The sequence below is a fragment of the Haemaphysalis longicornis genome, unplaced genomic scaffold (assembly GCF_048455015.1).
Source record: "Haemaphysalis longicornis isolate Haplotype H1 unplaced genomic scaffold, Haemaphysalis longicornis Haplotype H1 scaffold_7, whole genome shotgun sequence".
Lineage (NCBI taxonomy): Eukaryota > Metazoa > Arthropoda > Arachnida > Ixodida > Ixodidae > Haemaphysalis > Haemaphysalis longicornis.
Window position 1 is genome coordinate 7,132,195 of NW_027526422.1, and position 27,322 is coordinate 7,159,516.

The 27,322-nt window shown below is 50.5% G+C and overlaps 1 protein-coding gene across 2 annotated transcripts in view; it reads left to right on the top strand.

Moving 5' to 3' along the window:
* The window catches only part of LOC144144399 (mitochondrial sodium/calcium exchanger protein-like), a 118,274-nt gene that overhangs the window by 53,263 nt on the left and 37,689 nt on the right, over positions 1–27,322 (top strand). The window contains exons 1-2 of one of the 2 annotated variants that reach the window (XM_077675827.1): positions 5,274–5,447; positions 22,987–23,139. In XM_077675827.1, coding sequence (XP_077531953.1) covers positions 5,346–5,447; positions 22,987–23,139 — 255 coding nt within the window. In that variant the 5' untranslated portion in view covers positions 5,274–5,345. Of the gene's footprint in view, positions 1–5,273; positions 5,448–22,986; positions 23,140–27,322 lie in introns of those variants that run through there. The other variant, XM_077675828.1, reaches the window with a different exon arrangement.

The following is a 27,322-nucleotide window of genomic DNA, read 5'->3' on the forward strand; positions in this document are numbered from 1 at the left end:
ATTGGATGATCGAGAGAGGGCAACGATTGTTTACCCACGCGGATTGCTTGGCTAGATGTGACAGCTTTCATTAGGGACAGTGAGCCGTACAAACATGTTTCCGTGCGCAGCATATTCTCCCCGCAGCCACAGACATTCTCGTTTTCGTTACTCGTTCCTGACGTTCCGACGTCAGAAAGTTCAGACAGTACCATACGCACACGCCTAAATTAGGACAAGGCTAGCTACGCGCGCTCTAATGTACAAATCTAACGCTTCGCGCTTGGCGTCTGCAATTGTTTACCTTGATTTTGCTCTCGCATTGTCGTCCTCTAACTTTCACCGCTGCGTGAAGGTACGCGCAAGCTGCCTTCGAACCCATTCGCATGCTCGGTTCCGGGAGCCAAGGCAACTTCCACAGTGTGCCTCGATGGGGAAGGGTAAGAGGAGAGGCAAATTTCGAGCAAACAAAATTTGTTTTTAATTTGGATGCATTAAATGGCCAACAGGGTCGAAAAGGCCGCGGCCTTTCACGCCAGAACACCGCATATGGAGTAAGAGAGCGGAAGAACGCAGCCAAACGAGTGCACAGACAAGCAGCAAAATTCACTATCGTCTCTCCCATTACACGGTGGTAAGAACGACTAGCGGCATAACGCGTAGGAAACAGGTCAAATACACTCCAAGGCGCCAAGGTGGATGGCAGAGCAAAGCGCCTCAAGCCCTGCCACAAGGCACGGCCGGATTCGGCTCGTCCGGTCCGGCCGTGCACAAGACGCGGTAGAAGCAAGGCGTCTCAGGCGTCCAACTGGACATTCATGCCTTCCCGTTCACAATCTATAAGAAGTGCTTAGGTGTCCTCGGATTTTTTATCTCTTCGTTCATTTTGCCTTTCTGATTCTGGCTCGAACATTGCGCTTGAGGCTTAGAAAATCTTCATGGGAAGGGCATAAACGATTAAGAATGATATACGAACAAAGCTGGAAACCACTGCATTGTGTTGGGTTATCTTGAGGGGATGTGTTCTTATCAAAGTATTCGCGAATAGGCACACCAACGACCGTAGGTGTAATATGTCGTAAATGAACAAGAGATGTGCAGATATTTTATGACGCGCTAAAATCGGTAATGAAGCAGAAGCTTTGGTGTTTTAACCGGTTTCCCCCCCCCCTAAATTTGATACAAAAGATTTTTGAGAAAGTCCAGATAAGCAATTTTGCTTTTATTTCAAGTAATTCCTCCGCCTAAGGTTACAGGTGGAGTTTAATTCGCTTAGGAGATTTTTTTTTTACGGGGGCGTTCTCCTTGCCTTCATCGAAACTAGTTTCTCTGGCCAAGAAACGGAAGTGCGACTTCCTATTCGAGAGAGAGAGAGAGAGAGAGAAAGAGAGGAGAGAGAGAGAGAGAGAGAGAGAGAGAGAGAGAGAGAGAGAGAGAGAGAGAGAGAGAGAGAGAGAGAGAGAGAGAGAGAGAGAGAGAGAGAGAGAGAGAGAGAGAGAGAGAGAGAGAGAGAGAGAGAGAGAGAGAGAGAGAGAGTAGCTGCACAACATCATAGCGTTTGGGCAGGTCTCCCAAGTGCGCTTGCAGTGGACGGTACACAACTACGTAAATATGGACGGTAAACAGGTCTCAAACTCGGTGCTGTCCGACAAATGTGGCGGGTGACGGAGAAAATGACAAATTAGACACGGCATGACGTCCAGCGAATGTCACTACGGTGGATTGCGAACTGCGGAGTGCGCTTTTGCGTTGCCTGTTGTTTTATAAGAGCCGACATGTGGGCTGATTAGTCTCGACGTCACGGCGGAAGAGTAACAGGAGAGACCGAGAAAGAAAGGAAACGAGGAACGATGGGGGCAAGGTTGGGGCGAGTAACAGGCAGTACGCGAATTTTTATCTCAAAAAATGTGCACCTCTGTTTCTAGCGCCTATGCGTATTGCACAACGTGAACGCCAAATGTTATGACCGTTCCAGCAGAAAATAAGTGTTGTTTCCTTTTCGGGCCTGTGTCGTTTCACGAATGAACTACCGTACGCTTTAATTGGCACCCCTCATGACAACATCCAAAAATCTGCGCAAGCAACGATGCAATCAATTGATTACCACGCGTCTTCAAGGTCTGAACTCAGGTGAACTCAGGTCTGATAGCATCATTGTGGTCCGGCGAAAAACTTGAAAGCGCATGCTTTTTTATCGGTATGGCACGGCTGCCTCATCGTGTACTTTGTCGCATCATGTCAATCTCACCCGCGAGATAACTGAGGCTGCAGCCAGCCAGATATCGGGATGTAGGATTATGCTGCCGCTTCATTTTCGCCTTTGCTATTTAAACGCAGGTGGTGGCTCTTTCTAAACAAATCATTCCAAATGGATATCATGTTCATCTTGAATGCGTAACTGCATTTGCTTTTACTGAATGTCTGCAAAGTCAAATAACAACGAGTGTTTAAAGTAGCACGTGATATCGGTGTGACTGCGCTGCGAATGCGCACCACTTAACGGGACAGAACGTGCTTCACGAGGCCACTTCAGTGAACCTTATCGAGAAGTGATACTCACAAAACGCAACAATGCCTCGCTATAGTGAGCACACCCTTTCCTTTGTTCCTTACGTCACGTGAGTGCGAGCTCGTTGCTTTGCGCTTGACTGCAGACCCCTTAAGCTAACTTCGCCCTGCAGCTAGGCGGCCCTTTTGTCCCTGGGCTGTGTTAGCCCTGATTTAGTTGGCGCAGTCAACAGTATGAGCGAACTCCGCGAGCGCGTCACTGTCCAGAACGTCCCCCGGTGGTCTGTACGAGCGCGAGAAAATTGAACGCCTGCGTAGCAGTTTCGATGACGGTAAATGGGGCGCGCACGATTCGAAAGCACGATCGACGTTACGACCAAATCTCCCTAGAACGAACTCGGGGGTAGAACGAGAGTTCGAACCGGCCACCGCGGCCATTTTTCTGATGGTCGCGAAAAAGGAAAACGCCAGTGTGTCGAGATTTTGGCGCACGTTAGAGATACGCATTTGGTCAAAATGAATCCGTAGCACACGGAACGCCCTAAAGCCCAGGTGTAGCCTCGGTGCTTTAAACTCTTGGACATTTTACGTGTGGCGGTAAGGGCTGCCAGAAGTCAACTTTCATCTGAAACCAGCTAAAGCAGCTTGTAGGCGAACCAAGAAGGTAGAATGCTCGTGTTGTGTGAGCTTCGCGTCATCTAGTTTTGGTTGTCTCGCCAGCTCATTCGCTTTGTTTATCGGTACTGTGAAAAAAAAAAAAAATCTTCAGGGTTGATTTCTCTCTCGAAGCAACTGGTAGGAAGGCAGAACATAATGACAGGTCGTGGGTGGGTCCATGACACATGACTGTACCTTCACGAGGGAGAGGGCTATCCTCCTCCTCCTCCTCCTCCTCTCTACGCCCACTGCAGGGAAAAAGAAGGAAGGAAGGAAGAGAGACTTTTGTTGAATGCCTGCAACAGACACAGTGTGTACACTGCGCCCGGACGTAGCCACTCGTCGATCCCGACGTCACCCCTACTCGGACCACCCCTTCGCTACTCGCTACGGGGTTGGACGCCGCTGCCCCGTGAGGGAGGGCGTCGCCCGGTGCTGCTTTTAGAGGGCCGCCAGGACCTGCTGGACGGCTGATAGTTGGGTGTCCTTGTCACAACTGCTCTTGGATCCACGGCGCTAGGTCTGTCCTGGTTGCCGCCTGGTTAGGTCGCACTTCACAGTCCCACAGTAAGTGGGCGGTCGAGGCCCTAGCATTGTTACACAACACGCACGTGTCGTCCGGCCTCTCCCATTAATCTCCAATTATCCCGGTCCTGTGCTAACTGCGACCAATTTATCCCCGCAAACTTCTTGATCTCATCTGCCCATCTAACTTACTGCCGCCCCCTGCAACGCTTGCCTTCTCTGGGGATCCACTACTCTGTTACCCTTAATGACCAATGGTTATCTTGCCTTCGCTTTACATGCCCTGCCTACGTCCATTTCTTCTTCTTAATTTCTACTAATATGTCCTTAACACGCGTTTGTTCCCTGACCCACCCAGTTATCTTCTCGTCCCTTAATGTTACACCTATCATCTTCAGTACCATTGCTCGCTGAGTCGTCCTCAATTTCAGTTAAACCGCCTTAGTGAGCCTCCAATTAAGTTTCTACCCCGTAGGTGAGTACCGGTAAGATGCAGCTGGCATACCATTTCTTCTTCAGGGCGAATGGCTGCTGCACAATTATCGGTGCCACACACTTCCCACCGGATTAAAAAAAAATCCGCGTGTTGACGGAATCGCAGAAGGAGGCTTAGGGAGCGGCTTGATCCCGGCGACCATTGCCTGTAACTCATTCCCTCATTAGAGCAGGATTGGCCACTCTGGTGTAGTAATGGCCATAACCTCCCATGAATAGGCCAGGCATATGTATTAATCAGCGGTTAAAAACAATGTGAAGTCTCAAGATCGCTCAGTGGTTTGAGCGTTTCTTGCAGTTGCAATCGTTGTTCCCTCAACCCGGTGTTTCTGTACTTGTAGTTTTCATTCTGTATTTCTCGTTGGCTTAATGTCTGTATTTCCCATGAGTACAACCTGTCGTCCTCACACGAAGCAGTTGGATTTCCCCAAATGAGTTCCTAATCCATTTGTCTCCTGGGAATTTGTTGTGGCAGTAGTCATTCCATTTTTTTCCACTCTAAGGTTTATTGCGTGCCGCGGATCTGTAAGGACGAATACTTTCGCGATTCTTAAGGTTCAAAAACCTAACATAAAGTTTCCCAACATCGCAAACACGTATGTGCGATAGGAAGACACAATTCAGCTTGATAATCATTTTATGCCTTGCGGAAGGTTGTTAATGTAGGCAACGTCGTGAGGTGCTTGTGAATGACGCGGCAGCTGGCTGCCCTACAGCTGAGTTCGCGAGGCCCGCTAAAACAATGCCCTAGGAGCAAACGACGCCTCCTTTGTCAGCCACGCCAGACCGTCGACGCAACTGATTGATCGACCTCACGCGTGCACTGCCGGCGCGACGCACCTTCTGAAAGACAAAGCGCTCTTTGAGGAGTTAAGGGTAAATTAACAAGTCGTTCGTTGACACCTCGCTTTGTTTACGGTTTCTGGCTTGCTTCCCTAACGGTCGTACACCGAACTTTAACCCGTGCGCGCCTCGTGTGCGCGTGATCGCGAGTATTCGTGAAAGGTCACGGTTCTTGTAGTGAGAATTGTAAAGGCGGAGGAGTACACGGACGCGACGTGTACGTCGAAGGGCGCGCGTTGGCGCGCTGTCGTGGCCGTGGCTTTGTGTACTCGCTGAATGCGTTGTCCTGGCGGAATAGTCGGAGCGGTAGATCGAGATTCCCAGTGCGAATTTACACCATGAGGCACGCCACCGACTCGGCCTTCGGCCACGTGCACGCCGCCATTGCCAAGGACTGTGTGGGACGCATTCCACCGTGCCCGCCTTCGTTCGCCAATGCCGTGAGTAAATACCCACCAAAACCTGCAGCGGCAAACACGCGCCCACAATTAAGCTTGGAACGGGCAGTCGGTGAGGAAGTGCAGCTCGGTAGCCAAGCAGGTTGAAACAAGTGGGATAAGTTGTCCCCTACGTGGGCTTGCCTATAGAACCGTTTTAACTGGACGGCTTCAGACGTACTACCGACGAGGGAAGTCTGAAAGACGCGGTTGCTAATTTCGAGGGCATTTCTTCACTGCTTGGGGGCACGGCACGGTGTTGGAAGTTCATATTCAACCCCTCGGAGCATCACCTTGGAACGAGCGGGAGATATTTGGCGGACCAGCGTTGCAAGCGAAGTCACCTGCGACAGAGTATATCTAAAACCTCGTGCCAGGAGTTTAATCCCCCCCCTAGTACGTCACACAGTGTATACGGTGCCTCGTTCATGCCGCTCATTTTGGCCCATTCATGTTTAAAGCGCAGACAGACGATACACAAGAAGATGACAACACGAACGCTTTTATTGTGTGTGTGCATTTTTATTGAATAAACAGTTGACAGAAAAAAGCGCTCGTGCTGTCCTCTTCTTGTGTATCGTCTGTCTGCGCTTTAAACATGAATCAGATCCAACTAGCTCAACCTTCCGTTCTACCGCAGTTCATTTTGGCCACTGTGTTTTTTTTTTTTTTTTTTTTTTTGTTCTCCAGCAGTCTTTTTCACATAAACCCGAACGACTGATTGCGATAGTTTGGTTTCGCGCATCGTGAGAACTTCCGAAATGCGTACGATTCTGAGCAATGTGCATGAGGGCGGCAAACTGTATCCAGATACCTGTCCTCAATTGGCTAGTGCATCGGCCGCGGTGGCTCAGTGGCTATGGCGTTGTGCTTCCGAGCCCAAGGACGCGGGTTCGATTCCCGGCCGCGGCGGCCGCTTTGAGACGAAAAGTGGGAACGCCCGTGTGTTCGAGATTTCGGAACACATTAACGTTCCCCAAGTGGTCAAAATTAATTCGGAGTCGTCCACTACGGCGTGCCTCATCACCTATCTAGCGTGAGTGCGTTTAACCCCACAATCAATCAAACCAATCGATCAGCTAGTACGTAGCGGGGCTCCGAGTTTCTGCTAGCAGCCTGTTTTAGAGCGCAGCCCTTTGGCGCCCGTTCGTGGGCTGAGGGTCGTCGCCGTCTGTGTCATCGAACGAACAATGGCAAGTGCGAAGAGTAAAAGAAAGCAGGGGATTGGGAGGGGAGGTTCGCCGTAGCGGCGCGAGACGCTTCTGATGCTGAGCCCGCAAGATACGCTCGACGGCGCGACGCTTGGCGAAAACGTGAGGGGGCGTGCGCGTGACGGTGATGTGCGCTCGCGGTCCCTTCCTGAGCCGCACTTCGCGCCGCTGACGCAGAGGCTCACCGTAGCTGTCGTCGAGAGAGCCCACGAGTGCGTGCTGCCTCGGCGCACTGCAGCCACCAGGAGTGAGTGCTGAACTGCGAGTGAGGCAACCAGTCGTGCGCTTCGTCAGCCGCTGCAGCTAAACGAGCTGCCAGGGCGGAGGCTCAGCTCCGCCGACGCCTGAAGCCCGAGTGAGTGCTGAACAATGAACGAGGCAACCGGTGCCTGCGCTTCGCCAGCCACTGCAAATACAAGTTTTCTGTAACCATACAAATATGTCCGTCTGAAATTCTTTGCCTCAACATATTTTGCACAACCAAAACAGCTAAACAGTTGCGCCCAAATATCGCAGTAGGGAGTATCGTAATCGCCAGCCAATTTGTATTTATTTATTTATTTATTTATTTATTTTATAATCGTGGATCTCACAGGGGCGTGGATGGTACCCATCAAACTTTTCTTTGTAAATGTATATTCGTTGGCTCCATATATTTTTATTTCACAAAATAGAACGAAGTGTGCATAGTACGTTGTATTTTCTCATCTATTTTAGGTTCGGCGAATCCAACATAAGCTGGCTTACTGATTTGAATAGAGGTTTATTAACAGTATATAGCGCGATATATCACGGACAATACAACTGACAACCCTTGTACCTCAATTTCCAGCGTGCTTCAGGGTTAAGTATAGGGCATTTATTTTGTTCTTCTTACTATTATTTTTTTTGCGGCCATTACCTTCCTATTCACGTTTTTAATTTTATTTATCAGCCCTTTTATAGGCGACCGCGCAGTACTATTTCGCAAAATGGCAAATCCACATGCCGGACTCTCTATGCAAAGCGGTCTTTTTCCGCGCCCGATTTGCTGCTGCAGGAATTGAAAAATGAATGTTAACATCAACAAACCCGTAAAGACGGAACTTCCGAGTATAGGGGCAATCCGTATTTGTCTTTACGGAACAGTTTTTTGCACGTTGTTCGTGGAAGCGCGAAGCTCCACATTCTGAACTACGAAATACGTTTCAAAATTTTCAATAGAAACTTGTAGTGGCTGGCTTGCGCTGTCAGTGGCGGCATACATCTGAACGCCTTGCAGCAAAGCCAGCTTAACTCACGTGCTGTGATGATGATAGGCTTGAAGTGCGTGGCACGCACCCACTCGGGCAGAGTGGTCAGGGATGGAGTGCTGACTGTGCCCCTGGGTGGTGGTGGTGATTTATTAACAAAGGAGGGAAGAGAAAAGGCCTGGGGATATTGTTGAACTCAACGGGGAGTTCACCCTCCTACGACCCAGTCCAGGGAAGGGGATTGGGGCTTCAAAGGATAGGAAGAAAGAAGGGGGAAGAGAAGAGCGGTAGGAGAGTGGGAGATAGTCTATATCGCGTTCGTTTAGTCCATGATTCGATGGCTGCAAACGCAGCGCTAGTCCTATTGTAACCAGAAAGTTGACTAGCTGCTGGAAGACCTCCCGTCGGATGGCGTCCGGTCCCGTGGGGAACAGGAAGTCTTCTAGCTTGTGGCTTGGGGCACCGAGTCGCTGGAGTTCGGCCCGGAGTTGTGCCCTTGCGGTGTCGTGCTGTTGGCAAGAGCCCAGCAAGTGCTCTAGCGTCTCGGGCTCTGGGCAGTCGGCGCAGGTGGGGGATGCTCGGCGGCCTTGGTGGTGCAAGCGCGCTCCCACGTTGCAGCAATTGAGCCGCAGGCGAAGAAGGAGCGACCGGGCGTCTCTGCTAATGCTTCCGGGCAAGACCCGTGGGGCCTGGCCCCTGACTACTCGGGCATCTGGATGCATGGCCTCCACCACTCGTGCCAGGATAGTCCTTGCAGCGTCAAATGACACCACATCCCGGGAGGCTGGAACCCCTGCCTGGCGAGCAGCACCTTTGGCCAAGGCGTCTGCAACGTCGTTGCCCGTGATGTTCACGTGCGATGGCAGCCAGTGAAGTCGCAGTGGACACCCCTGCGCTTCCACCGCATGAAGCTTGGCCGCCAGCGACCGCTCAACGTAGCCGCTAGAGCTGGCTGGCTGGTCGGCGGCACGCAGACGGAGGAGGGCAGACCGTGAGTCAGTCAGGATGATGGCCCCCCGGGTCTGGGTGCCCTGCTTGAGAAGAAGATCTGCAGCCAAGTGGAGTCCAGCCAGCTCTGCGTGGGTGGATGAGGCAGGGAAGGGCAGGCTGCACACCTGGCTGGTGCCGAGTTCTAGGGCCGTGCAGGCGGCTCCGGCTCTGCCCATCGACTGTTGTACAGATCCATCCGTGTACACTTGCAGATGTCCGGCAGCGTCGCCCTGCAGCAGGGCAGCCACCTCTTGGTGGACGGCCTGGGGTGGAGTCGACCTCTTACTACGGACCCCCGGCAATGTGGTGACAATGCGTAGAGCCTGCCCCGTGCCTGGGGGTGGTGGCTCCAGGCGTGGCCGCTGCGGCAACGCGATGTGGCTCTCGTACGTACTGAGCAGCATGCCCATCCGAGAGTTGGGCCGGCTGCGGTAGCGCTCAAGGAGTGCCACGCCGTCAGGTGTGCCCTGCAGGCGGTGGATGTGGTGGAGACCCACCTGCAGGGCCCGCATCTGGATGGGCCAGAAGCCTGCCTCCGTGTATGTCGCCGCCACCGGAGATGTGCTCGGAAGGCCCAAGCAGAGGCGGATAGCCCGGCGCTGATCCACCTCCAGCTCCTCCCACCGGCGCGGCTTGAGTTGCACTAAAGGCAGAGCATAGAGGACGGCGGACGATGCCATCCCGCGGAACACCTTCAGGGCCACGGTGTGTGTGCAGCCCTGTCCATGCGCCAGCAACCTCCGCACGCCCTGGTGGACCCTCGTTGTGCGTTTCCGAAGCGCCTTCACCGCAGGTAGCCAGGACAACTGGCAGTCGACCAGGAGCCCCAGATACTTGGCGCTAGTGCACCACGGAAGAGTCTGACCGTTCAAGGTGAGCGGCGGTGTCGTCTTGCGTGCTCTGTAGCCCCTCGAGTGGAAGATCATGGCCTGCGTTTTCGTCTCGGACAGCTGCAGGCCACGGCTTGTCAGGAAGGCGGCGACTGCCCACAGCACCCCCTGGAGACGCGCCTTTTGGAGAGTAGCCTCGTTGGTCCGTGCGCCCAGATGGCGATGTCGTCAGCATAGACTGCCATCCCCACTGGAAATGCAAGCCCAGCTAGGATGCAGTCCGGGAGTGGAGCCAGGACGAGGTTGAAAAGGAATGGACTGAGCACACTCCCCTGGGGAACCCCCGAGCTTACATCTCTTGGGCTGCTCGTTGCTCGGCCCACCCTGACTCGTAGGGTCCGGTTAGTCAGGAACGCCCTCGCGTATCTTCGGAGGTGCCCCGAAACGCCCATGCTGTCCAGGGCGTCCAGGATGGCCGTGTGAGGGACGGAGTCGAAGGCCGACTTCATGTCCAGCAGGAGCAAGAAGGCCACCTCCTTGTCGTGGCGAGCCTGCTCCAGCATAGACACCACATCTCCCAGGGAGTCAGCCGTGCAGCGGTGGCGCCTGAAGCCGCTTTGCTGCTCCTTGAAGACGCCCCGACGATCAGCAATCCATTGAAGGCGGGCCAGGATCGTGTTCTCCATCAGCTTTCCCGCCGCGGACGTCAGGGAGACCGGCCGGTACGATGCAGGCTCGGTGGGCGGCCTACCGACCTTCAGCATCGGCCTGACTAGGGCCACCCGCCAAGTAGGTGGAAGGTTGCCCTCCCTCCACACCTGGGTGAAGAGCTGTAGCAGCGGCTGCAGCTGGGTGATGTCCAGGTTCCGGAGCATTTGGTATGTCACCCCGTCAATACCAGGGGCGCTTCGCCGCTTGGGGCATCGATCCAGGGCGGCCCGCAGTTCCCAGAGTGTGATCACCACTGCAAATGGCCACCACTTGCGGGTCCTGGGGAGCCACCGGAAACACGTGCACCTGGACTTCAGCGGCGGGTAGAGCCGGGGTGAACTGGTCGGCTAGCCGCTCTGCCAAGGCCTCCTCAGTGATGCGCAAGGAAATGGCGGAGGCCAGCAGGGGGTGCCGGTTGGTGACGGAAGGCTGGAGAAAGGCCCGGAAGACTCTCCAAGCTTTGGCCGGATCTCTACGTGAGTCCATGGAGGAGCAGAGCGACTCCCAGCTCTGCCTCCGCCGCTGCTTGGCTCTCCTCCTGCACTGTGCATCCACCCGTCGGTACGCCGTCCAGTCTTCCGGACGCCTGCTCCGGATGGCCCGCCGTTGCAGCTGGTTGCGCCTGGCCCGGAGTCTCAGGAGCTCCAGGTCCGGTAGTGCCGTGTAGAGGGGTACCTCCCCCCGCAATGTCGCCTTGTTGGCGCTCTGCACGACAGCTGGCAGGAAATCGGGCTCTGGGTCCTCCAGACGCTCTGCCATCTCCTTGCGGTAGGCGGTCCAGTTGGTAACGGCGTAGACCCTGGTGTCTGCCCGCCTGCGATCGCCCCTGGGGGTGACCAGGATGGGGTAGTGGTCAGATCCCCAGGTGCTGGTGGCGGTTTCCCAGGTGTAGGCACACCGCTGGGACACCAGTGTGACGTCAATGTGAGACAGCTGGACCGTGCCCAAGGGACCAGGGCGGGTGAAGGAGGGGCTGCCTGTGTTGGCCACGAGCAGTCCGCAGGCTGTGGTAGCATCGAGTAACTCTCGTCCCCTGCGGGTGGTGCGGGGGCTGCCCCAGGCCCTGTTGTGCTCTTCGGGCACAGCTCTCACTCCCCGTTCGCAGCTGGCGCGCGCGCACGCCCACAAGTGTCGGGCAGTATCACGCCACAATGGGAATCAATCAGCGTCGTCCCTCGCATGACGCCACATCGCGAGTGCGGCAGCTTGGTGGTCTTGTCGAAAAGTTCACCTTGTAACGCGGCGTGGGTAGGCCGCGCGTGGTTCGCAAACATTGCGATAATCGCAGAGGAGTGATCTAAATTGACGTATACCAAACATTTTCCTTCGGATAAAACTCAACGAAATTGAAGGGTTTCGTTTTGGTCGATCCGATTGTTTTGCGTATTCATTTTGGTGATTGCTTTTGATTTTGGCAGAAGCGTTTTCGTTTTCGTTTTGCCTTCACTGCATTTCGGTTTCGGTCATTTTCCTTTTCACTGAGGTCACGCTTCGCAAGCACCACTGTTTCCGGAGGAAAAAGGTTCGTGAAATTTTTTTTTTCTTTTCTAAATCTTGGGGGCTTTAATTCGCCAAAGCTATGGGCCATGAGGCGCGCCACAGCGCACGGATACGGATGAAATTTTAGACTACCGGCAGATCTTAAATGTGCTCCGAACTGTCGACACGCGGGCGTTTTTGCTTTCTGACTCGCCCAGAAAAAAAAATTCCCCCGCATTTCCCCGTGGAGGAGAATGTGAAAGTGCGAATGCACGGTTGTCGGCCCGCTTGCGGCGCTTGCGCTCGGCCCCCGCAGCCCACCGCCTCGCCGCCTTCTCTTCCATCTCTTCCATCGGGTTTGTAGTATCACGTGTACACCACGCAGTTATCAAGCCGCTATAACGCCGCTGAGTCGCCAACGCACGCCGCTGACGACGTAGTTTGAATGCGTTAAAGATATAAGGCGCGTCACTAACGCTGATATCACGTCGCGTCCGTGGCTTGGTCGGTAGAGCGTCGCGCTGCGGCCGCAAAGTCCGCGGATCGAAACCTGGCGCCGGATGCTGTTTCTTTATAGAGGAGCACTGCGGACGCCGACGCCGCCGGCGGTGGATGGTTTGGGGTCGCTTATAAAGTTCGCACTTAAAAGAAAACGGACGCCGCGGCCGCGATTGAACCCGCGTCCTCGTGCTCAGCAGCACAACGGAGTAAGTCATGCGCTGCGCTCCCATGTGATCGAAAGTTCGTTCACCCGTCAAGCGATGTTGTCAGCATGGTATCGTAACTTTACTGCTTCTTTTCGCCCTGGCATACTACATATTGCGTTCCCTTCACGACAAGACCACGCGAGCATTGCCTAGCATTTATGACATCCGTCCGTGGATACACCGACGCGGGATCGGTGTTTACGATTCATTTAGAGCAGCCCATTGCGTCCTCCTCTAAAATGTGAAGGAGGGGATGAACTGGCGGCCGCATTCTACATCACAATATCCGGCTGTCTACACCCGTACGTATCTCGCGAGTGACGTCGACACAATGCGACAACCTAAGTACACGATGAAGCATCCTTCCCCTGCCGGGGATAAATAATGTGCCTTCATGCTTCCGGTCGGAACGCACTCATGCTTTCATATTCGAGTTCGCTGAATAAAGACTGTAAGGACTGCCGTAGGTTATGCTATTCCACCGATTTGATTGCGACGAGGGACATAAACAAAGTCGTACGCCCATTCCTTCATCAAACTGGTGTTAATATCCCGTTAAACGTCCCGCACCTGAAGAGGATTGAGTGTGCCCGGATTGTAAACATGAATAAAATCACTTTCACAGGATACCCGCTCGGCATCCATGGGTACAAATGTTCTCGATAGAGGTATTATTAACCGCGACAACGCTTTTCTCTTCGTGCAATTTGTGCACGTGAGTGCCACCTGTTTAACACCGGCACGTTCTTCATGCTTCGTGCAATATACCGTATTTACTCGATTATAAGCACCCCCTCTTTTTCACCATCGCGATGCCCAAAGTTAGGGGGGGGGGGTGCTTAGATTCGAAACAACCTAAATTACCCTCCCCTCCGCCACTTTTTTCCGCGGCCGCATCTTGACGAGACGGGCGCAAAGAATAATTTATCATTCGGCGAACATTCAAAAGAAAGATAGGCACAGACAGTGAAACCACAGTTTACCTATGGTACTGCAGTCACCTTCACTGCCATTCGAGTCCGTTGTACTGCTTGGGCGAATGCTTTCAGTATTCCCCAGCAGCTGGCCCTCTGTTCCGCGAAGTGGCTTTTAATTGAAAACTTCATGAATGACTTGGCTGCAACGTCAACTCGGACCCATTCGCACGCGTCAGGAATCCACGTTGCGATGGTTGCTTTGAAAAGGGGGTGCTTAGGTTCGCATGCAAACTTTTTTTACAAAATGTTTTTTTCCAAAAGTAGGCGGGGGTGCTTAGAATCGCAAAAATACGGTAGTTTACACCAATTTTTACAATAGCCTCCATTCTTGTTTAGCCTGTTTACACGACGTACGCGTTATTTTTATCTCGCGCTTCTCCCCTATGACTGCGCGCACTTCCCGATCTGACTGGTACTGAGGCTCGTACAGCGTATGCTTCCTCCTCTCTGAGCTGGGCTCACCCGCCGCGAGCCTCACTCGACAGGCGTATACGCCACACAGGCCTACTCTACTCCCTCACTTCACAGCACGCAGGCTGCCCGTGTCCCCCTATGTCCCCACCTGCCCAGGACAACCTCCTGCGGGACTGTCCCACAGAACCGCAATCACAGCACATAGTGGCTGTCTGCTGCGACAAGTCTCCAGGAACAACGGGCACTGGCGGCCGCCCGCATCATCAGGGCCCTCCGCGGCTGCCCCCACCAACCTGTGCTTGATAACGTTTCTATGCGTCTATCTTGCCAATGCATCAAGCCACGGTGCTATGTGCAGCGAGACGCTTTGGTTGAGGGTAGCTATATACGAAAGAGCAGGGGCAAATAGTAAGTTGGAATACAACGCAGGGCAGTGCCCCATCTTCTTACCTACAGCTGCGCGCACTTCCCGACCGGCATTGTACTGAGGTACATACATTGTTGTTGTTACTGTTGTTAGTGTTGTATGTATGTGTTTGTGGCACAGGGGCATCGAGGCCAAAGAGCGCCATGTCAGAGTGAGTGGCCTTGCTTTTGCCACTTCCGGTTGGTAGGGGGAAATGACGAGATCATTTGGAAGGGCCATGAATACAACGCAAAAGTCCTGCTGCTTTGTGCCAATAATCACGACACCCATTTTATCGCAGACTTGAAAGAGGTTACCTAGACATTAAGAAAAACAAACAAAGCACGGCCTACTCAGCAGCTACTTTCTCACTGGGTCATTCTGACGTCACAGGATTTTCTTCGTGCGTTTCGTGGCCCCCAATCAAAGCCACCAGCTGCAGTGGGGCCTCTAGAGTTTGGTCGTACCACGTGGAGGCTAAGCTGCACTTAACACACTGATAATGGTTGACTCACGATTAAAACAAAAATAAACAGTGGTTTACCGACGTTTCGACTGGAGGACGAGTCTTCATCTGAGTCCTCCAGTCGAAACGTCAGTAAACCACTGTTTTTGTCTTTAATCATGAGTCAACTATTTTCTCAAATATTTCTTCCTGCTTCTCGAGAAGTTTCTTCTAGTGCTTATATATATATATATATATATATACAGGGTGTCCCAGCTATCATGCACCAAGATTTTAAAAAAGAGTAAAGGCGTAACTCCAAGGAAACCAGGTGCATATTGTTTGCAGTACTGTGAAGAAGCGGACAGTATTTTTTTTTTCTTTAATGAGACTTAATTAACTAATTGTAATTAGAGAGAGAGAAATAATTATTTATTGGAGAGTTTAGCTCCAACCCAAACAGGAGCTGGCTACTCCAGGCATTGGAGTATACAAAAGGTACAATACTTGCCCTAAGGAACCACAAGGGGTTAGATTAAGTACATTGAGACAGCAGCGGTCCTTACAGCAGTGGAATAAAGTTAAAAAAAAAAAAAAAACAAGACAACTATACACATCTATATACAGACGACATCCACGACGTGACACAGATAGTTTCGCCAATATACATAACACCCTTGTGTGTTTCCACACCCATTTCAGAGCGTTTCAGAGGAAAGTGCACTTATTTAATAGTGTTCACACATCTTCGTCATTTGAAAAAAATCCCTTAAGGCAAGGAAGGCTTTCGTTTGGTTGCGTACATTGTCCCACGGACCCAACAGTTTCGGCAAGGATAGGGGTGTCCGAGATAGCAGGTTAAGCTTATCACTTAGTTTTTTCCGATCGGTCGCATATAGAGGGCACTCAAGCAGGACATGATGTACATCTTCAGTTTGGTGTCCACAAGCACAGCAGGAATCATCAGCGAATTGAATACGGTAAAGAAATTTCTTGGTGTAGGCCACGTCAAGGCGAAGGCGATGTATTAACGTGTCGACGGAACGACCCAGGTGAGTCGCACACGGGTATGTAAGGTACGGGTCCACTTGGTATAACAGCGATGAACGATATTTATCGGTCAACCTGGTTTCCAAAGTAATGTGTGCCCTTAGTTTTTTCAAATAATTTTTAACGTCACCTCTGGTAAAAGGCACGGCGCTACACGTGGAATTTGAATGAGCGGTTGCTGCTAATCGGTCAGCTCGTGCATTTGCTCTTATTCCAATGTGCCCGGGAATCCACTGAAATGTTATTTTCTGAGTTTTTCCTATTTCAGTTGCAATCACAACACGGATGTGTCTTGCCAAGATATTGTGATGACTGTAAGCCGCAATTGGATTTAGGGCTTGAAGAGCCGCTTTTGAATCTGTGAGAACTGCCCATTTAGTCGGTGAAGTCATTGTAGCGATAAATTTGACTGCAAGATATATTGCGTAAAGCTCTGCAGCCGTCGATGATGTAGGGTGCGAGAGCTTGACCCCCTGATCGATGTGAAGACTCGGTATTGTGAAAGCTGACGACGACGAGGTGGTTGTCGACGATCCATCGGTATATATATGCACATAATTATCTAACTCGAGAAGTACTGCCCTAATCACTAAAGTGTCAATGAGGCACTTGTAGGTACCCACGAGGGGCATCAAACTGCGGTATTTTCAGCCACAAACTAATTGCGTACTCATTTGTTCTGACTGATAAAGAAAACCCGCGAAATATGAAAAATACCACGTGACGGCGCCTTCGCGCGCTTTTGCGCGCCTCGTAAAGCAATGCCCTCAAACAGGCTGCCTCTGAATTAGACAGAATGAAATAGACAAAATAAAGAAAGAAGAAATCGCGATTGAGTTTGTTCCTTATCTGCACACGCGTCCCGCGAATCTTGCTTCTGCTGCTCCTTCCATGCATGCTATTATCAAGGTGATGCGCTGTCTCTTCGGGCGGGTAACACGCGAAGCAGTTGCTTTCAATCAGCTTTGTTTGGGGACGCTGCTTTACAATGCGCGCGTAAGCGTCGTCACGTGGTATTTTTCATATTTCGCGGGCTTCCTTTATCAGTCAGAATAAATGAGTACGCAATTAGTTCGTCGCTGAAAATACCGCAGTTAGATGCCCCTCGTGGTTACCTACAAGTGCCTCATTGACACTTTAGTGATTAGGACAGTATTTCTCGAGTTAGATAATTATTACAATAATTTATTAAGTCTCATCAACGAAAAAAATACTCTCCGCTCATTCACAGTACTGCAAACATTATGCACTAGGTTTTCTTCGAGTTACGCAATTTCTTTTTTTAAATCTTGGTGCATGATAGCTGGGACACCCTGTATATATATATATATATATATATATATATAGCGCATCAGAATAGGAAATGAGGGGCTCGTAGAAATAACACAGAAATAAGGGTTGGCAGCCAAGAAAACCTCGGAAAGCAAGCAAAGGGGAGGTTGGGAGGTTGTGGTAGGTCATTCAAACAGATAAAGAATTTGGAAAGAAAGAAAGAAAGCGGAAGAAAAAAGCCCGCCAGGTGGGCGGGCATTTGCTTTGCTTTCCGAGGTTTTCTTGGCTGCCAACCCTTATTTCTGTGTTATATATATATATATATATATATATATATATATATATATATATATATATATATATATATATATATATATATATATATATATATATATATATATATACCTCGTGCCATATCTCATTGGAATGAACATCCGGACGCCATCGCTTCTATAACGAAACATGACAGATTTCGTGAACAACTACTATGCGCATTTTTCCTAATGTTTTTACTTCACATGCGTGCTCCCCCCATACTTGATAACCATGCTTTCTATCTCTGTTTACACATTCCTTGAATTTTTCTTTTGATTTAAGTGTTTATGAATTTTTGAGGGTGCCTTTCATTGGAAATGTATAATGTTGTCCTGTTAATCTTGTTTATATTTCCCTTTGCCAGTGCGTTTGCTATATGCTTCAGGTTCCTCTTTTTTGTATGGCCCCCTTACCCTATGCTCCACCTGGAGCCTGTAAGGTTTTTGTAAATAAAAATAAATAAATATACATACAGAAATAAGGGTACGCAGTCAATAAAGTCAAGAAAAGCAAAGGGGAGATTGTGTGGTACATCATTTAATTATCCTTTAAACAAATACAGATTTTCGAAAGAAAGAAAGAAAGAAAATGGAAAGGATCCGAACCCACGACCTCCCCAATACACGTCTGGTGCGATGACCACTACGCTACCGGCGGGGCTGTGCTCCCCTCCACTTTCTCGGGTATTTATGTTAAATTAATTTTTTCCTGCACTTGGGGGTGGTAGCAAGCGCCACTCCGACTACTCGGGGTGAAGGGGACCTTTTGTAACACCCGGGCCGTGACTCGAGCGTCTCCACACTCCTGTCTCGCGCCTAGCGATTCCGATAGTGCTTCCACTTGCACAAACTATGCCCCCATGCCCTTATAGGTAGACCTGGCACAGACCATTATCACAAGAAGCCTGGCAGCGCTACCGGGGGCGATAGTACCCTACACTAAAATTGATCCAGTCTGCCACTCAGCCTGTGACCCGACGATCTAGAGAAGAGACCATGCCGGACTCTTCCGTGAACCCACGCCCTCTTGTACAGCGCAGCTGCAGCAGCTTCAACGTTTCTTATCGCCCATGGCAAGAATCGCCGCCCCGGAGCCAGTTTTCGCACGGCTCTTCGTTTTCGTCAACGGCGACAAGGACTTTGCCACGCATCATTTTCATCTCACCTTTCATCGTTAATAGATCGACCACGGGCCGCCACCACGACCGGGAAGAGCGCTAGGAGGAGAAGAAGGAGTGGGCACTGCGCCATGGTAGCCGGACCCTGAAGCGATGTAGGACAGAGTAGTGCATAACAAGAAAGATTGTGCTGTCACGGACACTTATTAAATCATCGCTTCATCTAACACAGTTCGTCTCCTTTGTCCTGTCCCACGTTGCGATATATATTCCCTAACTAGTCTCATACTGTCTGAAACTAAAGCTGCAATGGTGAGATGATAATGCAACTTCATGTTCGACATGTTCAAAGACAAAGAAAAGTGCGTGTAAAGCTTGCGTGTTGATAATTATTTCAATCCTTCATTTTCTGAATGCCAACATTGAACCCTGGTTGAGCTCTAAATCGGACGCACTGATTAATCTTTCAGCCTCACTCGAAGAATATTTTGGTGAGGAGAGCTGAAAAACACCCACGGTCATTAACGGTATGTCTTCTTGTACTTTGTAAGAAAGCGGCAGCGCAACAGGAGGGACAGAACGAAAAGGACACAAACGCTTGCGCAAGTGTTTGTCTCCTTTTTGTTCTGTCCTTTTTGTTGCGCTGCCGCTTTTTTACAAACATATGTATCAAACAGCTCAAGTTCCAACTCTTCTGAAGCTTCTTATACTCTCTTGATCTGGTATTATAACCGCTGTTTTCAGCGCACATCGCTGCATACAAAACAGTGTGGGGAAACGAATTGTTTCGTTAAACCCCACATAAAACCCACGGAGGTTTCAAAGCAAAACATTCTACCTCTACCTGCCAACGGTTCTTTCGTGGCGTGCGGGACCAGAAACTCCCAACGAGGCTGGGGATGGGATGGTGCTTTTCACTCACGGAGCACAGTGCAGATGGCGCGGTGATAGGGCGCTATTACCCAGCGTCCCCCGCGCGCAGGTGACTGCTGGCAGCGGTGGGTGGGTCAGCGGGGCGGCTTTGTCGTGTGCTCTTTAGCGACAGTTGTTTTGGGTCTGTTTTGGCGCTACTTCACGTCCATGCGCGTTTTCTTCGCATGGCTTGATTAACTTTTAAATGCGAATGCATTTCTTAGTCGGGGGTTGTCGTGCTCCGTCGGCGTGCGCCTGCATTCCTCCAGTGCGAGCGCATGTGAGCGCGCGCCTCGTAGTTCTGCCTTCGTCGTCGTCGTCGTCGTCTCGGCGCGGCGGACCCGCGCCGCTACAGTCTTTTTAAATGCGAATGCATTTCTTAGCGGGTGGTAGCTCGGGCGGGAGTAGCGGAGGGCAAGGGGAGAGGAGGAGCGCGCTCGGGCGTGTGAGGGCGCTCGCATCGCGGAGCTCGGCGGGAGAGAGAGCTCGCGGCGCGCGGGGCGGGCGTGTTGCGCGGGTCTCTCTCTCCTCTCCGCGTACCCTCTCTCCGCTCGCTGCGCTCGGAAAATGTATATAAATGCAGTGGAGCGCACGCCTCTCTCCGTTACTGCTTGCCGCAACGCACTCATCGGTGCACCCAATGCATTCGCATTTCCGCACGATCCCCTTCGGGGAGGTGGGGGGAGTTTTTTTTTCGACAGCATCTGTTGGGTAACCCCAACCCGACGGGATTAAGTGAGCGTACTGCAAAGATACGTTACAGATTGGTTTGCTGGGCGAGAAAACAAAATGTAGACCCCATACAGGCATCTGGCCGCCAGAGAAACGCTACCTATTTCGCACTGCTTGCCATGAATGGGACTCCGTTTTCTAAATTGGTGAATACCAATTCGGTTGTGTTTTAAGAGATATTACAAAATGCGAACTGAGCGCAACTGGATCTGATAAATAGCGATTATAAAAGTTCCCACCATCTTTCTCGCAATTCTCAAACTTACTAAACTAACTAGTTTAAATCGGTATAAATGGGAATCACTAAGCTCACATGCCAAATTGTTTCGGTGTCTGCGCTTGTATCGCGCGGTGGTGTAGCCCCGAGGTAGCACATCAGGATGGTTCCGCTGTCTCACCCTTCGAAAGACGCTCCTCTCCGCTTTCTTTCTCCGGACTCGCGGCCTGGCTACAGCGGCGGCGTCCGCCGTTCTAGCCCGGCCGTGGCCGACGCTGCTGCGTTCGGGACGCCGCCCCCGCGAATTCCAGGTAACGGCTGGCAGAATCTCTGGTTTCACTATTTGTAGAGCCACGTGTGTTAGTTCAAGTGACGTGGTTTGGGCAATTATTGTGGGTGTTGTTTAAAGCTTTGCTTTCCAACCACCTTCACAGCGTGGATTGGGGCCGATTTTTCAAGTGAGAAAACGCACTCACGTACACAAGCACGCACTCAGTGCACCGTGAGTCCGCGCTGTTGGTTAGAAACACTTGCGCGCAACAGCTGCGGCGTTTCCCATGCCAGCACAGACATCGTCGTGTCTGCGTGCCTGAATGGTGTTGCTTCACCGCAAAGGGTTGCGCTCTTTCGCGGTCTTCTGGCGGCCGGTTGCGAAAGTAACGACGCATTGGCATGTTCCACACCCGCCGCGGTGGCTCAGTGGCTAAGGCATCGTGCCGCTGAATCCGAGGATGCGGGTTCGATCCCTACCGCCTGGATGTTCTTCTGATGGAGGAGGAAAGTGAAAACGCCCGAGTGTCGAGATTTCGGTGCACGTCAAAGATCCCCTCCACTACGGTGCGCCTCAGAGCACAGGTGTTGCTTCGGTGCGTTAAACGCTACAATCAATCAATCAATCAATCAATCAATCAATCAATCAATCAATCAATCAATCAATCAATCAATCAATCAATCAATCAATCAATCAATCAATCAATCAATCAATCAATCAATCAATCAATCAATCAATCAATCAATCAATCAATCAATCAATCAATCAATCAATCAAGAGCGCATTCCACTATGCAGAGGACGTTGTGTGCGCAGCACTTTTTATTAAAAATCTGCGTGCAGTCTTCGATAAATAACTTGACCAGTTAGCAACCAGGCCCGCACCGACGCCCGCACCAAAGTCTCGCTTCGTCATAGAAGACGAGAAGAAAAATAATTGTAAAGGTCTTATCGCCGTCTCCTTTCCTTTGTTTAATGTACAACCTGACTGGCCGGCTACGAAATCCGCCGTGATGTCTTGTATCTTGACCACTTGAACAAACCATTATCTCCTCGCGCCTTTGGTTATCACGGTGCTACTCTACCTGACGCACGATAAAACAGCTGTTCAAAGCTCAAGCAGTGCGGTGTCGCTTACTCAGGTTGATTTCTAGGAACAGAGGCAGCGACGAGCAAGAAATCTTTCCTAAAAAAATTACGCCCCGCACCAGCATGACGTATGAAACAGCGCTGCTGTTCGTGTGGCCAACATCGTGCAACGTGCGCACTAGTCACCGCGCTGGTGTAACACACATGAAACTCTGTGGTGCGGCCGGTGTATATGATGGATAGACACGTCGCTGCTACGGGTATACGCTTTGTGCATTCAGGTGCGAATTATGTGATACTATACGCGTGCAGCAAAAAAAAAAAAAGAAAAACGAGAAAAATTAGGCAGCGACTTTTAGTTCGTTTTAGAAATTGTGCTGTTTCTTTTCTTTTCTTTTTCTACCTTTCTTCTCCGCGTAGTTGTTGGTGTTGCGCTGTTTTCTGCACCAATCTGTCATCTCTTTCTCCACCTCTCACACTAGAAGGCGTTCTAATGTCCGCCCAAGGCGTGGCAAATTGCGCCCGCTGGTGGCCTTTCCATTTTCATCTTTTATCAATAAATACCTACATCCCTGCCTTAACACGGTATTTTCCATGGTAAGAAATTTTTTGTCGTTCAGCGTAGCTACGTTGCTACTTGAATAAACTTCACTTCACTTTAATATATAGCGTAACCTTCTTTATAGATACATACATATGTGCGTGCGCGTGCGCGTGCGCGCGTGGTTGTGTGTGTCTGTATGTGCGTGTTATTTTAATCCACTTGAACAAACGTTTCGGCGTGCACGTGATTCATCATTACACAGAGAGGTCCGACGATAGATGCGGGACACGCAAGTAAGCGAGAAGACAAACTGCTCGGGGTTCTGGCGTCCAGTTCTGGCTCACTGCGCGCCAGAAGCGTTTTCGTGCGGTGGCAGCCGTATTAGGCAGAAAATGTAATTAAACTTGAGATATTCTAATATTAGATGAAGTCAATGGGCACGTGAATCCGGTGTTCCCACCTTCGAATCTTATTCGTAAGACAGCAGCCCTGGTAGGCACCCACCTTGCCAAACGTGCCATGCTCCTCCTCTTCTTTGTTTTTTCTTCACAACCCCGTGTCCACCCCTCGGCTTCTCATCGCCCCGCTCTGCTCCTCTCTCTCCCTCCCTCCCGACGGGCAGTGCGACCTGGTGCACCACCTCAACAGCAGCCTGCAGTGCCAGTTCGTGCACGACACCGAGGACTGCCACACGGACGAGCAGTACCTGGCCTACACCACCTTCGTGTACTGCGCCTTCGGCTCGGGTCAGACGGGGCCGGCACTCGCCGTGCTGGTGAGTACGCTGCCCTTACTTCTTCCTCTACACAAATGCCGTCTCTGCAACTGAAACAGCGCAGAAATAATTCAAAAGAAAAGTGTGTACCTAATTGCATTCTCTGCCGAGAAACTGCATTTTATTTAACGAAAACAGCGGTTGCCCTCAAATGAAGACCGGAAAAATGCCCGATGCAGTGCGAAGGATCCATATTAAAGCTAAACTTTTTGTTTTGAAACATGGGAAAAGGTGCGAACATGATACAAAAGGCGAAGCAAAGGAAGAGTAGTTACGGAAAAGCTAGCTTGAAAAAAAGATTGTTGTGCCGAACCATTGATATGATGGCAGAATACCCAGCGAAGCTGTTTCGGTTTTATTGTGTTATTGGATTCCACGTATTTATGAAACAAAACACGATTGACCGAGTATAGTTTAAAGGAGCGCACAAATCTGCTGCGTCTTGCCGGCCGACGGTGTCCGCATGATTGACGGCGTGAGCGGCTGTGTCGCGTCGACGCCACACTCTCTCCCCTTTCCCCGCGTTTCTGCTTCTGCTGCGCCGCGTCCTCTCTCCCTATCCGTATCTCCAGTGCAGCGCTGACGTCTCTCTCTCTCTCTCTCTCTCTCTCTCTCTCTCTCGCGCGCGCGCGCGCGCGATTCGGTTACTGTTGCACCTCGCCCTCTCTCCCTACGCGGATTTCTGTTCGCCGAAGTTTTCTGGCTCGGGTCACTTGAAAAACAATCGGGGGATGCATACGTAACAAAAGGTAAACAGCTTCGCTGTAAACAAAACATGCCAACCTGTAAGTGATTGTGGGTCGAAGTATTCTCCCAAGTCTGCAGGGACACGACAATGCAGTGTGTCATGTATCTCATTCGTCGTCCTGTTGAAAACCACGATTTCATTTAACGCACCAACCGGACGACCTACATTTGATATTTTTTCTATTTATTTTTTTGTCTAAATTTTGAATCATTATATACAATCCCTCTCTTCGGAAATTCTTAGTGTGACCTGAGGATAGACCGGTAGCTAGCGTAACTGAATTTGTTCGCAGCCATGGAGCTCGAGGTGGGAACGGTAGTAACGGTCGAAGCACATTAACATCAAAATGTAGGCGTGTTTCGGATTAAGGGACAGACAACCGTTTTTGTGGAATATACCATATATGCAGAGAGCATATATGGTATACTCCACAAAAACGGTTGTTGACAGAGCATTCATGTTGAAAGAGCATCCCACGAAGCACCTTCAACCAAAACGGTTGTCTAGAGCGCTTGAAAGCGGGAGTTTCAGATCTACCAAATGGCGCATAACGAACGCTGGCAACCATCACCGTGAGGCTCGCAGCAAAAGACATTTAACTGTACGTGAGACGAAGAGGTATTTAAAAACTTGTCCCCTACATAACCAATAACAAAATGTAGTGTTGTGCTTCCCTATTCGTTTTTGTGGTTTTTAATCACGCATTGGAACCGACGGAGCTGTTTGTGTACCTACTGTAGTCTCACGTTTAAACACTACATTGCTGGACCGTTCAGAACTTAGAACGTTTAGTGGCAAATAAATTTATTTCCGCCATTTTATTTAGACATTTCTTGTGGTTTTCCCACTTTATAAAACGCTGCCTTTCATGTGAGCTAAAGGACATTCACTACACAAAAGCGGTTGGCGACCCTTGAAGCCCCCGTAACAAGGTCATGGTCCCGCGTTCTGCGTAGCTTGAAAGTTTGCCGATAGCACCGTATCGGTCGCGCTGGCAGACAGAGGCCGCGACTACTGAATCTCTGATTGATTGTAGGGTTTAACGCGCCGACGCAACGCAGGCGATGAGGCGCGCCGTAGTGGAGGGCTCCGGATTAATTTTGACCACCTGGGGATCTTTAACGTGAGCCGAAATCTCGTACACACGGGCGTTTTTGCTTTTCGCCTCCATCAGAAAAGCGGCCGCCGCGGCCAGGAATCGAACCCGCGACCTCGTGCTCGACTACTGAATCTCAATGTACTCCGCCGTAACTGCGCATTGCGGACAAAGCAACAGGCACACCATAATAGTCCTGCCTACTCAATCGTTTAAAGCAGCTTTGTACTCTGGAATGGCTGTACATTACTTCGCTGCTTCGGCACCCTCATGCTTTAACTCACTCAACACTAAGAACTGCTTTCATATCTGGCTCCCTGCCGCATGGACTAATAAAGCGAAGCAAATGCTTTATGGCGGTTTATTTATGAGACCTGCGGTTTGCATTATGCCGACGCATTCAAGTTGAGGCCACGAGACAGTTTTCAGCGTCGTGGATGTTTAGACCGCAATCGGGTTTCAATACGATATATGCTAACAAACCTTTTTGCTAGTGTTGCACCGGAGGCGTGTACGTGCAACCTTGTTTCCATAATCCATGCTGACGTGGCTTTTGCGCGCGTTCACTTCTTCTTTTCGGTTGAAGTTCCCTGGATAGGAAAAAGCGCATTACTGAATAGGTTGCGTTTAAAAACGTAGTTTGTAACTTGGGGAGGGGATTAGGAGTGTGTGGGTAGAGCGAGGGACAGTAACAATCGCTTGGGAAGGAACACATTGACGTCGTCCCCGGTGCAGTAACCGGGGAAATTGTTTGGACAGCGCGTGCGGCATAACTCAGAAGCACCGATTCTGTCCACCTGGCATCTCGCCCTTCTGCTTCTGCTGCGGCAACATCTTTCCTCGCTTTCTTGCGAAGATGCCAGCGTTTCTATAAGTCCGCTTTGAATGCCACGCGTTAAAAGAGCCTCGCGCTTTTAAGGGAGGCTTTACCGAGAGAATGTGAAGATTCTTCTTCGGGTGACAGCTGGCCGCTACTTGGAAACGGACGCCCCGTTGAGCCTGTAAGCATATAATAAGGCTGGTGGTAAAATGCCAAAGAGAGCATTTGTGCCTCTTCAGTTAAACGTACCCAGCCAGGTATAAAGACGCATGTCCATGGTGTGGGAACACGCCCACACTATACCTCGTCACGTGGAAATGCACCAAATCGCCACTGACACCACGCATACAGCATCCCAGTGCAACGCGGCGGAGACAGGTGCTGACCGGCGAGGACGAGCAGGAACAACGTGCTCCCATAGCGCGTGTCAAGCAGGCACAATAAGCCAGCGGCGCCCTCGTCTAAGGCCCCCATCAGGGCCACGCAAGCCTGCCGGGAGAAATAAACGCCCATAATGAAGTTTATTCAATTCCAGTTTAAAGTGGAGAACGCACCGCATTGTTCGTACCCTTATCGAAGTCTCCGAGGTTCCCGTTTTTTTTTTCTTTTTTTTTTTCGTTTTTCAGGAGCAATGAGTTTTTTAGGCGCTATCACCTTGTTTCGCATTCATAATGGGACAGTATAGGACTTCGCCTGACAATGATTTGAAGCCTGCTTTGCGCTGGCTTCAAATCAAGCCTCAAAACTTTCGTTCAATTCTGCAGCGCAGGCACACAGTCATGGCTTGTCATTGTTTAAATGCTCAAAAAAGAAGAAACTACAACGCGTCCGTAGCGACTGCTTTGCGAACTACCACAGTGACGTCACACTGTTTCCGAATATGGTTTGACGCTACCTCGGTGTTCGGGATTTCGATTTCCACCAATGCCATTGTAAATATTTACTGTTTTATTTCTTCGCGCACACTTAATGCGGGTTAAACATGCTCGCAATCTGTTGAACGGCTCCGACTTGATCGCTTAAATCGACTGGCGACTGGAGAGTTTGTCGTCGTAGTCAACGAGAGTCAAGTGGCGAGGAGAATGGGGCAAGGGAAAGAGAACTTTTAGCGCGTTTTTCTCGCGAAAAAAAAATGCGTGCAAATCGACGAAAATACACTCAACATGGCCTATCTGCTTGCACGGTGTTTATACTTTTCTTCGGTGTCCTCGATGCTCGCTCATACTAGAGAGGTCAGTCAGGCGCGCCTTTCTTGTCGCTGACACCGAAACAAGTCAGAAGCGCACTGCATGACTATCGTTGCTCAGATTACGACACAACAGTTAAGCCCACCGTGTAGAGTTACCCTAAAGGGGCCCTGCAGACAAAGCACAAGTTTGGTTCATTCGAAAGATTGCCTCGTTAGAAATCCCACTAACACCACTTTTAACGTAAACTTTGCTCTAATAGGCTATATATTTGGGGAAAATGGGAACGGCCGTACGACCCACAAGCTCATTTCCCGCACTAGAACATATGA